Source organism: Nyctereutes procyonoides, unplaced genomic scaffold, assembly GCF_905146905.1.
Source record: "Nyctereutes procyonoides isolate TBG_1078 unplaced genomic scaffold, NYPRO_anot_genome, whole genome shotgun sequence".
Classification (NCBI taxonomy): Eukaryota; Metazoa; Chordata; class Mammalia; order Carnivora; family Canidae; genus Nyctereutes; species Nyctereutes procyonoides.
In genome coordinates, this window is record NW_026575037.1 from 16157199 (window position 1) to 16169563 (window position 12365).

General features: G+C 38.0%; 1 protein-coding gene across 2 annotated transcripts in view; it reads right to left on the reverse strand.

Annotated features, from left to right (window-relative positions):
* Positions 1-1712: 1712 nt before the first annotated feature.
* FLVCR1 (FLVCR heme transporter 1) overlaps positions 1713-12365 on the reverse strand; it is a 39176-nt gene continuing 28523 nt past the window's right edge. For both annotated transcript variants that reach the window (XM_055319408.1, XM_055319407.1), the window contains 5 exons: positions 7471-7581; positions 6812-6917; positions 6508-6619; positions 4855-4922; positions 1713-4702 (listed from right to left, as the gene is read on the reverse strand). In XM_055319408.1, the coding sequence (XP_055175383.1) occupies positions 4625-4702; positions 4855-4922; positions 6508-6619; positions 6812-6917; positions 7471-7581 (475 nt within the window). In that variant the 3' untranslated portion in view covers positions 1713-4624. The remainder of the gene's footprint in view (positions 4703-4854; positions 4923-6507; positions 6620-6811; positions 6918-7470; positions 7582-12365) is intronic.

Consider the following 12365-nt stretch of genomic DNA (forward strand, 5'->3'; position numbering starts at 1 on the left):
GGATTCAATCCCAGGACTTCAGGAACACACCTTGGCCCAAAGGCAGGCACTAAACCTCTGAGCCACCCAAGTGTCGTCCCTGCACTTTTTTTTTTTTTTAAGGTTTTATTTATTTATTCATGAGAGAAACAGAGAGGCACAGACACAAGCAGAGGGAGAAGCAGGGTCCCTGCAGGGACCCAGACATGAGACTTGATCCTAGGACTACAGGATCATGACCTGAGCCAAAGGCAGACATCCCTATTTTTGCACTCTTCAAACATTAAAAAGTGTTACTCTTCTCACTGTTTGTTTTGGAAAAGTTATTTTTCATAAAAATGTAATTTATTAGGATGTAATTAAGTGGGTGCCTGGGTGGATCTGTCAGTTAAGTGTCTGCCTTCAGCTCTGGTCCTAATCCCAGGGTCCTGGGATGGAGCTCCATGTCAGGCTCTCTGCTCTGGGGGGGGAGCCCACTTCTCTCTCTGCCTGCCATTCCCCCTGCTTGTGTGCTCTCTGTCAAATAGGTAAGTAAAATATATATTTTTTAATGTAATGGAGTTATTTTTAAATGAATGAAATAGTTCTTGGGATGCCTGGGTGGCTCTTGGTGTCTCTCATCAATAAATATATAAAATATTTTAAAAAATGAAATAGTTCTGTTTTAGTTTCTAGTATGATATTGACAGCTGTAACTCAGAAAAACAAGTTGATTCTTTTTTTAAAAAAATATTCAGTATCTTTTTCTTTTTAAAGATTTTATTTATTTATTCATGACAGACACACAGAGAGAGAGAGAGGCAGAGACACAGGCAGAGGGAGAAGCAGGCTCCATGCAGGGAGCCCGATGTGGGACTCAATCCCGGGTCTCCAGGATCACCCCGGGCTGAAGGCAGCGCTAAACCGCTGAACCACCTGGGCTGCCCAAGTTCTTTGATTCTTAAGCTAAAAGAATCCAGAGACCAGAACCTTTGGGAGTCACAGTCCTAGACTAATCTCTCCTCCAGGCTCCAGGCTCAATCAATGACAATTTCCTTAAATGTTGCCAACCAGTTTATTTGCATGCAGGACTAGCTTCAGGGGGAGGTCCAGTGGGCAGCCCCCTGCCTGGTCCCATGTGGACAATGTGGCTACCGCTCTCTTCCTCCCTAAATATCTTCTCTACTGTCCTTCTCTAGGACCTCAAATTTTCCTCATTGGTATTCTTTTGATGTAAGTCACTTGGAACTTCTCTCTTCAAATCCAAATACTTTTAAGTGGTAATATGTTGCTAGTTTCCAATCATCAATGCATAAAAATAGTAGCCAGAACTTTTGAGTGTTGGCTACATCAAGCTTTCTGCTAAACATTTTGTATATATTGGGACGCCTGGGTGGCTCAGCAGTTGAGCATCTGCCTTTGGCTCAGGGTGTGATCCCGGGGTCCTGGGATCAAGTCCCACATCAGGCTCCTGCAGGGAGCCTGCTTCTCCCTCTGCCTATGTCTCTGCAAATCTCTCTGTGTCTTTCATGAATAAATAAATAAAATCCTAAAAAAAAAAAAAAAAGCCCTTACTATGTTGCTGTGTTGGCCCTGACCCAGGTGGTCTTTGTCTCCTTGTGTTCCACAAAACACCTCACTCTCCCCCCTTGGCTCATTTTGAAATATTCTAGTCCCCATATGTACCTATGTACCTAAGCATCAGACCTAAAAAAAAAAAAAAAAAAAAAAAAAAAAGCCATACAAAATTAGCATTAAAAAAATAAGTTTATTTCAGGTCTGTAACACTGAAGAATGAGCATACAGACAAATAGTACAAAAAGCAAAACTTAGAACATGAAAGATGACTTAATACAGACATACATTCTTCTGGCAATTCTCTTGAGTTTACACATAAACATATTTTTAAATTTTTTCCCAACCTTCACAAAAGGCAAAAGCTAGTGTTTTTGTTTTTGCAACATTTATAAATGAAACTGCTTTTGAAAGCATCCAATTTCTTTCTAAAATCATTTCATTAAAATTCACTCAAGTGCTGGTTACCCAACTCCATTTTCCAAGACAGAATTATGACATTCTTGTCTGACATGTTATAGACAACTTTAACTCAAAATATAGAAAAAACTATTAATCCATTTTGTGTTTTATGATATCATATTTCATCCTTTTTCTAATCAACAAAGATACACATGACAGATATGTATGCTTTTCAGAAACAAAGTCTCCTAACTTTTATTTGTAATTTTTGTCAAAAGCTCAGAAACTCAAAAAGTACATGATTATTTTAAACAATTGATGGTTTAAACATAAAAATAATTATTTAAGAGGGATCTTAGAATATATTTTTGGCCATAAAACCTGCGATATAATTGTCTAAGGAAGTTAATGATTCAGCATATTATGCTTGAGCTATCATCAACTGAATAAAAAAGCAAAAAAACCGATTGTAAATTCCCCAAATCCACAAAGTATCAATCACAGCTGTTCATTCAATTCTCCAGGGGATACTTCTCTGGCTAGATTTAAGTTCCTGTGGCTCAGTGATTTGGTCTACCGCATGGTGAACAGTATTTAAGACTCAAGATCTTTATTTATTTATTTTTTTCAAAAAAGATCTTTGAGATCAAAGTGAATACATTCATTTTATGGAGGAGAAAAATGCTGGCCGGAGAGTGACAGGGACACCTAGAAACAGATCCAGGTCACAGACCCAGAGCTCCTGATTCCCAGCTGGGTTCTTCCAGTGACAGATTCTCCAGGGTAAAATTCTACATAATTTGCTGTCTCTTGATTAAAGAGAACGTTATAATTTCAATGTAAGGTGATGCATATAAAATGCCCAAATCAGAATCGCTAATTTGCTTCCAAGAATATTCAAGGGTATCCCCTGACCAGCTTTTTTTAGGGTTGATGTGGACATAATGTACATATTATGGTTGTGTATATGTCATTATTGTAAAGATATTCCCTAGCAGCTTAGAAAGTCAGGACAGGAACAACATTTAAATTCTTATTGTAAACAAAACGCAGTGGTAGGCACTGTAGAAAGACATTTGGTCCTATGTTCCTTACCCTGAGCATGTAAAACAGCAGACTTTTTTCCCAACAGTATGGAGACCGGGTACACTCTGGTGAAGAAAAGAATACAATCCCCCAACACACTGAGGGAGCATGCACCTGGACACAGTGTATTCCTCGAAGGGGAACGGTCATACAAACGATAGTGCAGGACAAAGACACCCTTTCAAGAGGTCTCCACCAAATGAAAACACCAGGGCTATGTTACCATCAATTTCTTTATCTCCACAACCTTCAAGCCAAAGTATTACGCTATGAGGTGCGATACAAGAAATCACGAGAAAGCCAACAACACAGAGGATGGAATTTTCTTGCTTGAAAGTCATACACAGGCATACCTCATCTTATTGTGCTTTGATGTATTGCCCTTCACAGATGCTGCATTTTTTGTTTTTTGTTTTTTTAAACAAGTTGGAGATTTGTGGCAACCCTGTATCAAGAAAGTTTTTGGTGCCATTTTTCCAAAAGCTCTTGCTCGCTCATGTCTGTGTCACATTTTGGTAATTCTTGCAATATTCCAAACTTTTTCATTATTATTCTATTTATTATAGTGATCTGTAATCAGTGGTTATGACTTGCTAAAAGCTCAGGTGATGGTTAGCATTTTTTAGCAATAAGTCTTTTTTCATATAAGGTATGTACATTGTTCTTCCAGGCTACCACACACTTAATCGACTACAGAAGAGTGTAAATCTGACTTTTATATGTACTGGGAAACCAAGGAACTCATTTGAATCACTTTATTGTGATATTTGCTTTATTCTGAATGGTCTGGAGCTGACCCTGCGATATCCCCAAGGTATGCCTGCATTGAAAAAAAGATAGTGGACAAGGCAGTGGGTACAAAATCCCTCTATTTCAAGTTGGAGTGAAAAAATAGTATTTGCATATCCAACCATGATAGGAAGGTAGTGCAGAGAGCTCAAGACAATGAGCCTATGTCTGCACTCCTTAGCTTAATTAGAACACAAGTCTAAGACCAAAGTCATGGGTTCAGTGTGTACACAGAACAGTTTTGACAGCCATTGACAGTACATGTTACAAAGCCTTGTTTAACAAGAATATAAGAAAATGGAAAAATCTTAGAGGTTCTGTGGAAGTCTCATCCCAGTGCTATCCTTTAGGGGGTCGGAAGTGCCATGTTGGTATCTCCCACTGAGGCAGATTGGACAGTTGGTCAGAATAATGGAAAGGGAGCTAATTAGGAATATAATGCACATTTGGTTCTAAATTCTACGTACTCCTATGTGACTTAAAGGGATTAGACCTCCACATTATCATTTTAGAAAGCCTTTTGACCTTCCACTTTCTATAAAAAAGAAAACATTTTTGGAAAGTACACATTAAGAAGCTTACATTCTGATCGACAATAGATTAACAATGGGATGCTTGGTAGATAAATGGTAGTGTTATTACGATGTGAGCCAAAATATTTTAAGCAAAATCTTGCTCACGTTAATATGAAGGTGAAAACAGTAACTGTATTCAGAGGTCACATAATAATTTTCAAGTTAAGTATCCATCTCTCGTACATATAAACCAAGCCTTACTACTCATCTACCACATGAGGTTAACTTCTTTTTTCACTTCAGATTGCCGATTCTGACTGCTTGGACATCATCATGGTTTTTGATTCTTGATCTGTGGGACTATCTTCAACTGGTACCTAGAAAGAATCAGGAGATAAAAGAAACTTACAGCATCTGGTATATGCCATTATGACAGATCAACAATTGGCTCGGAAACCCAAACTAGCTGTCTAGACAGATTGATTTCACACATTCCTCAATAGCATAATCATAAAAAATTATTACTTACAGCTTTAATATCACCGTTTGCAATTCCTATATTTATATTGTGTCTTTTGAGATCAGACTTGATTAATGCTGAAACAGAGAAACATCAATGGAGTTACCAAAGAGTCTTTGGAAGAGTCTTTGTACTGTAAACAGAACAAAGTCTTTTTTGATACTGTCACATTTAGCACACTGTAGTACCATAATATTCAATAGCAGCCTTGTAGCATGAAAAAATGCCAGTGCTTCTCTAAGCCACTAACCTAATTAGCAAGTCACTCATTAGTGAACAAATACACGATGCTAGGAACCAAAGATACAAAGATGAAAAACACAATTCTTTCCCTAGAGCACCCTCTAATCTAAGGGAATATTGACATGCAAACAATTATACACTGGAGGATAAAATGCAACAACACAGGTATGTAGAAGGTATAGTAGGAGCATGCGAGAAAAAAAAAATGCCTATGTCAGTCCAGAGAAAATCCAGGAGGGCTTGCCAGAGGAGGGAGACACATGCAAACTGACACTTGAAAAATGAGGGACGCCTGAGTAGCTCAGTGGTTGAACATCTCCCTTTGGCGTAGGGCATGATCCTGCGGTCTCAGGATCAAGTCCAGCATGGGGTTCCCCGCAGGGAGCCTGTTTCTCCCTCTGCCTCTGTCTCTGCCTCTTTCTGTTTCTCATGAATAAATAAACAAAATCTTAAAAAAAAAAAAAAAAGAAAAGAAAGAAAGAAAGAAAGAAACTTGAAAGATGAGAAGGAACTTGTCAAGCAGATAAGAGAGAGGAAGGCATTCTAGGCCGGCAGGAAACAGTATATGCAAAGAATGCGAGACAGGAATAGAATAGCCAGGAAGCTGGACCCAGAGGTAGTTTGGAATCACTGGAGCAGCAAGTACAAAGGGGAGGCAGGATATGTGGCTTGGCTGGTAAGTACCGTGTAGCCTGCACAAGAGAGTTTATACTGCCGTCTGAATAGGGAAGAGGAATCCAGAAAGAAATTAGCAAAGTGAGATGAATGATAGGAGAAGCCTACGTGAGTGTCTAAATCCATTTTTACGCTAATGTGCCTGGACAAACCACGGATAAAAGTCCTTTTACGTGCTCTTCCTCCAGCAGTTGGGCACTATCTTGTTCCTGCCCATGTCTATTCTGATAATACCTAAGAAATAAGAATTGGCTGAACATTCCCTGTGCCATTTCCACCACCACACATTATAATAATTGCTAACATGATTAGGCACATTCTAGGTGCCAGACACTATGCTAGGAGTTTCATGAACCACCTTTTCAATACCCTATTATATGAATGAGAAAAGGAGGATCTGAGAGGTTAAATAACTTGTGTAAAGTCACACAGCTAGTGCGAAGCAGGTCTGCCCACTTCAGATCTTTATTGACTTTTGATACAATGGTTTTGTTTTTTATGCATGGTGACAGTACTGAAGTTAAAATATGAAAAATGAATTAATAGATTCATATCCTTGGAAAAAAGTAATATCCTATTTTTTAATCTTTTTTCCCCCTTGAGTTCTGCTAAGCCACTGAGAATCAATATACATGAGAATTAAATATAAAGACAATATGACATAAGTACTTTTGCCAGGAAAATTTACCTGTTAAATGCCCTAATTTACCTGTTAAAATTTACCTGTTAAATGCCCTAATTTACCTGTTAAAATGATGCCTAGAAACATCCAAGTACAGAGGAAAATGTTCCCTGCCTTGGGACCATAGTCTGACGTGAGCTTCCCTTGAGCCAATGTGAACAAAATTCCAAATATCTAAAATAAAGTAGGAGAAATTATTGTTAAATTTGCTTCTTTGAAATAAGTGCAAATGTTTTCCCCAGAACTTTTCCTATTTTATTCATATGATCTAGCTTCTAGAAGCATTCATCGAAAGGTGAAATTTTTCATCCACTATATTACTTAGCAAATGAATCACCTCAGATTTAAGAGAACTCAGAGATTTACCTGTGCAGAAGCATTAAGAAGACCAGATGAGGTACCTTCAGATTCAGGGTAAGTGATTTCAACAGCAAACTCAAAACCCAATGGGAGGTAACCAGTCATGAAGAAACTGGGAAGATAAATCCAAAATTATAGAGAAAATTCACTGAGGGACAGTATCACATGTTGAGGCAATCATTCTCCTTCTCCGGCCTAGTCTAGTGATCAAATAACGGAATATTTTGAACTTAATGTGTCTAAGTAAAGCCCTATTATTATTCACCAATCAGCCCAAAGACAAAAGAACTGAGAAATAAAGCAGTTCCTGAATTTTTCTTTTTTTTAAGAAAAATGTACCTCTGATTTGCTAAGTCAATTGTTTTTCTAACTAAATAGAGTTACCCGGACTAAGTAAGGCTAATCCATTTTTCACTTATCATATATACCAAAAAAACATAAACAACTTTTTTTACTCCTAAAAATTACTCATATATATGCATAGGATAGATTCTTAAAACTTAAAATATTTATATGCATGGATAGATTTATACGCACAGGATAGATTCTTTAAAGTTTAAAATATTAAAGGGCATTTGAATGAACTAAAAATTTAAAACCACAGTAGTAATACTTCAGAATTGTAACAGCATGCTATCACCCTCCTAAACACATATGATGCTTACCCGAGTACCCCTCCAGTAATAAACACAATGATAATGTATCCAAGGTCCAACGTGAAAGTAAATACAACCATTCCCAGAAAAGACAAAATGTAAACTACCAGAGTAGTCTGTCTAAAACAAAAACAAAATTGTTAGTATTTTGTCCGATTTTCCTAGGTATATAAAAATCATGTCACTAACCATTGCTCTGTTCATACAGTAACAAATTCCTTTGTTTTCAAGATTGGGTTTCCCTAGGGATGCCTGGGTGGCTCAGTGGTTGAGTGTTTGCCTTGACTCAGGGCATGATCCCGGAGTTCCGGGATCGAGTCCCATATCAGGCTTCCTGCATGGAGCCTGTTTCTCCCTCTGCCTGTGTCTCTGTCTCTCTCTGTGTGTGTTTCTCATGAATAAATAAATAAAATCTTAAAAAAAAAAAAAAGATTGGGTTTCCTTTGTATGGAAAATGTTTCCACCAAAGCATGGACTTTAAAGCTTACATTTAAGATTCAACAGCAGCAACCAACAAAACATATCCTATGTTCAGATAGGAAGGAACATTCATATGGATAAAATCATTTTTGTGTCACTGAGTGGGATAGTTCCCTATCTATATCTCACCATCACGGTCAAATTCCATCTCTTCCAAGATGCCTTTCCTAATCACTGCAACTTAGAAAATTGTCTTTTCTTCTAAACTCCCTTACCATCTTAGTATCTACATAATTGTCTAATGACAGACATCTATTGGGCATATGACATCTATTTTAGGCTGTTATATTATTATTTTTCATATATGAATGCTTTATTTTCCCCATTTACACCACAAATGTCTCAAGGACAGAGACCCTATACTGTTTGTCACAATCCCTAGCTGAACTATGTCCACAAAACAAGTTTGGTGAATGAATGGCAGTTACTCTGAGAACAAAATCTGGGCAAGAGAAAACACATTGCTATGCCTATCAAGTTTTCTAATTGTAAAGTGGACCAAAGACTAGTAATAACTTTAAACCTTTACATATGTTCCCTTCATCTACAGATTGAATGGGTTTAGGCTACCATTTCATAATAATAAAGCCACAGCAAGTGCTGTCTTAAATTATGGGAGAGCTATCTTGGAGAATTCCAACATGAGAGGGCTTTGGAAGAGCTTCCATGATGATATCAACTATATCTTGGGCCTTGAAAGCATATAGGATACATAGGTGACAGTTCCTTATTTCATTCATTCATTTTATTTCATTCCATTCATTTATTCACAGTTCCATTGATTCATTTCACTCAAGCAGATGAGAATATTCTGCCTGCTAAAAAAATGTAGCTATTTTTGGCTAAAGAGCCCAAGATGGCAGCCTAGGAAAACCCTGAATTCATGTCCTCCCACAGACACACAGACTGCAGAGAAAGAAATTCCTCCTGAAGAAGAACTGAGGACTGATTGAACAGCTTCTGCAGAATAAAGGGTAGAGGGACCACAGAGAGAACAGCAGGAGAGACAGGGACAGGATGACAATGGCAACCCCACTGCAGACCCTATGACCTACAGGAGGGAGAGATATCACTGAGCTGTCCTTGCAGATTCACCTGCCTTGGGGCACAGCAAAAACCAAAACCAAAACCAAAACAGCAGTTTAGAGGGCAACAAGACTATGAGTGAAGGAAATCCATTTAGTAATCCTAGAGTATCCACCAAAGAGTAGGAGAACTTGTAGAATTCACTCTGGGGATGGAGATGCTGGTGACAGCCACTGTTTACATTTCTCCTCCCCCTTGAGAGCATAGAAGGGAACAGAGTTGAGGCCCCTAGCCATCTGTCCTACAAGGGGAGACTTCCCAGACTGCATCTGTTCCAGGTCTAATTGTCACACCTGGGCAGCCCCAGTACAGAGAACCCCAGCCAGCACTCACTCTAGCTCCAGCCACCCTGCCAAGACAGCTAGGACACAGAGTTCCCTACAAATGCCCCAGGACCCCTGGCTCATGCCTACTCCAGGTCAAGCTATCCTGCCACGTGGACTTGGCATGAAGGCCCTGGCACCACCCAGCCCAAATGTGCTTCAGCTCCAGCCATCTCACCAGGATGGCCTCCAGCATGGAGTACCCCAGGACCTCTGGCCTAGACAAAATCCAGCTCCTGCTGACCATCCAAAGCAGCCAGCACACACAGTCTGCACAGGGGACGTTCCTACATGAGGCCACTCCTTCAAGGCCGGAAGAGATAGCTGTTCCACCTCATACATAGAAACAAACACAGGAGGACAGACAAAGTGGGAGAGAAGAATATATTCCAAAAAAAAGAACAAGACAAAAATCTCAGAAAAAGAGCTAAATAAATCAAGTAATGTACCTGATAAAAAGTTCAAAGTAATGCTCATAAAGTTACTCATTAGACTTGAGAGAAAAAGTGGACGAACTCACTAATAACTTCAACAGAGATAGAATATATATATAAAAAATCAGAGGTGAAGAATGTAATAACTGAAATGAAAAACAAACGTGACGAAATCAACAGCAGATTAGAGGATGCAGAAGAATGAATCAGCAATCTGGAAGACAGGGTAGTGGGAAGCACTCAAGCTGAAAGACAAAAAACAATTTTTAAAAATAAGGAGGTTAAGGGACCTTTGGGACAACATCAAGCATACTAACGTTTGCACTATAAGGGTTGAGAAGGAGAAGAGAGAAAGGAGACAAAAACGTATTTGAAGAAATAATAGCTGAAAACTTCCCCAACCTGGAGAAAAAAAAAACAGACATCCACTTCCAGGAAGCAAAGAGAACCCCAAAGAATATGAACCCAAGGAGGACAACACCAAGACACATAATAATTAATGTCAAATAATTCATGTCAAATGTGAAAACTAAAAGATAAAGAATCTTAAAAGCAGCAACAGAAAAGTATATACTGAGGTACATGGGGAACTCCATAAAGCTATCAGCTGATTTTTCAGCAAACATTTTGCAGGGCGGAAGGAAGTAGCCTGATATATTCAAAGTGCTGAAAGGAAAACACCCACAATGAAGAATATTCTAGCTGGCGAGGCTGTCATTCAGAATTAAAGGAGAGATAAAGAGTTTCCAAGACAAACACAAGTTAAAGGAGTTCATCACCACTAAATGAGCCTAACAAGAAGTTTCTCTAAACAGAACAGAAAACGCCATAACTAGAAGAAAACTATGAAAGGAAAAAATTTCATTAGTAAAAGCAAACATATAGTAAAGGTAGTAGATCAATCACTTATAAAGCTACTATAAAGGCTAAAAGACAAAAGTAGCAAAATCAATTATATCTACAAAAATTAGTTGAGGGATACAAGAATAAAAAGATATAAAACATGACTTCATATACACAAAACATGGAGGGTAGAGTAAAAATGTAGTGCTTCTAAAATGTATTCCAACTAAGCAACCATCAACTTAAAATAGCAACCACCAACTGGACATATATACATACACACACACACATATATATATATGTATATATGACGTTATACAGAAATCTCATGGTAACCACAAACCCAAAACCTATAGTAGATACACAAAAAATTTAAAGGAAAGAAATCCAAGCATAACACTAAAAGAAAGTCATCAAATTACAAGGGAAGAGAGCAAGAGAAGAAAGGAACAGAGAACTACAAAAATAATCATAAAACAATTAACAAAATGGCAGTAAGTACATAAAGTACAATCACTTTAAATGTAAACGGACTGGGCAGGGGACACCTGGGTGGCTCAGTGGTTGAGCGTCTACCTTTGGCTCAGGTCATGATCTTGGAGACCCGGGATCAAGTCCCACATCGGGACTCCCTGCAGGGGGCCTGCTTCCCACATCGGGACTCCCTGCAGGGGGCCTGCTTCTCCCTCTGCCTGTGTCTCTGCCTCTCTCTCTGTGTGTCTCTCATGAACAAATAAATTAAAAATCTTAAAAAAAAAATAAAATAAATGTAAATGGACTAACTGCTCCAACCAAAAGACAAAAGTTGAATGGATAAAAAAACAAGACCTATTTATCTGCTGTGACCAAGAGATTCATTCCAGACCTATGAAACATACAGATTGAGGGTGAAGGTATGGAAAAATATATTCCAAGCAAATGGAAGCAAAATAAAATGTTGGAATAGCAATACTTAGGTCAGAAAAAATACTTTAAAACAAATGTGATTAACAGGAGACAAACAAGGGTACTACATAATGATAGAGGGATCAATCCAACAAAAGGATATAATAATTGCAAGTAACTATGCACCCAAGATAGGAGCACCTAATTATATAAAGCAAATATTAACAGAAAAAAAGGGAGAAATTGACAGTAATACACTAATAGTAGGGGACTTTTCAATGCTCCTTCTAACATTAAACATTAAACAGAAACTTAATAAGGAAACAGTGGCTTTGAGCGACATATTTAAACCAGATGAACTTCCGATATAGAGAGAGCATGCCATTCAAAACCAGAAAAATAGATTCTTTTCAAGTGCACATGGAAAACCCTCAAGATGTATCACATGTTAGGCCACAAAACAAGTCTCAAAAAACTCAGGAAGACTGAAATCATATCAAGCATATCTCTTCTGACTACCACGGTATGAAACTAGAAATCAATTACAAGAAAAAACTGGAAAAAAACACAAACACGTGGAAGCTAGGCAATATGCTACTAAACAACAAATAGGACAATGAGGAAACCAAAAATAAAATTTTTAAATATCTAGAACAAATGAAACACAATGGTTCAAAATTTTGGGGACATAGAAAAAGCAGTTCTAAAAGGGAAGCTTATAGTGATAAAGGCCTACCTCAAGAAGCAAGAAAAATTCCAAACAATCTAACCTTATACCTAAAGGAACTAGAAAAAGAACAAAGAAATCCACACTGAGTAGAAGGTGAAGAATAATAAAGAACAGAAAAAATAA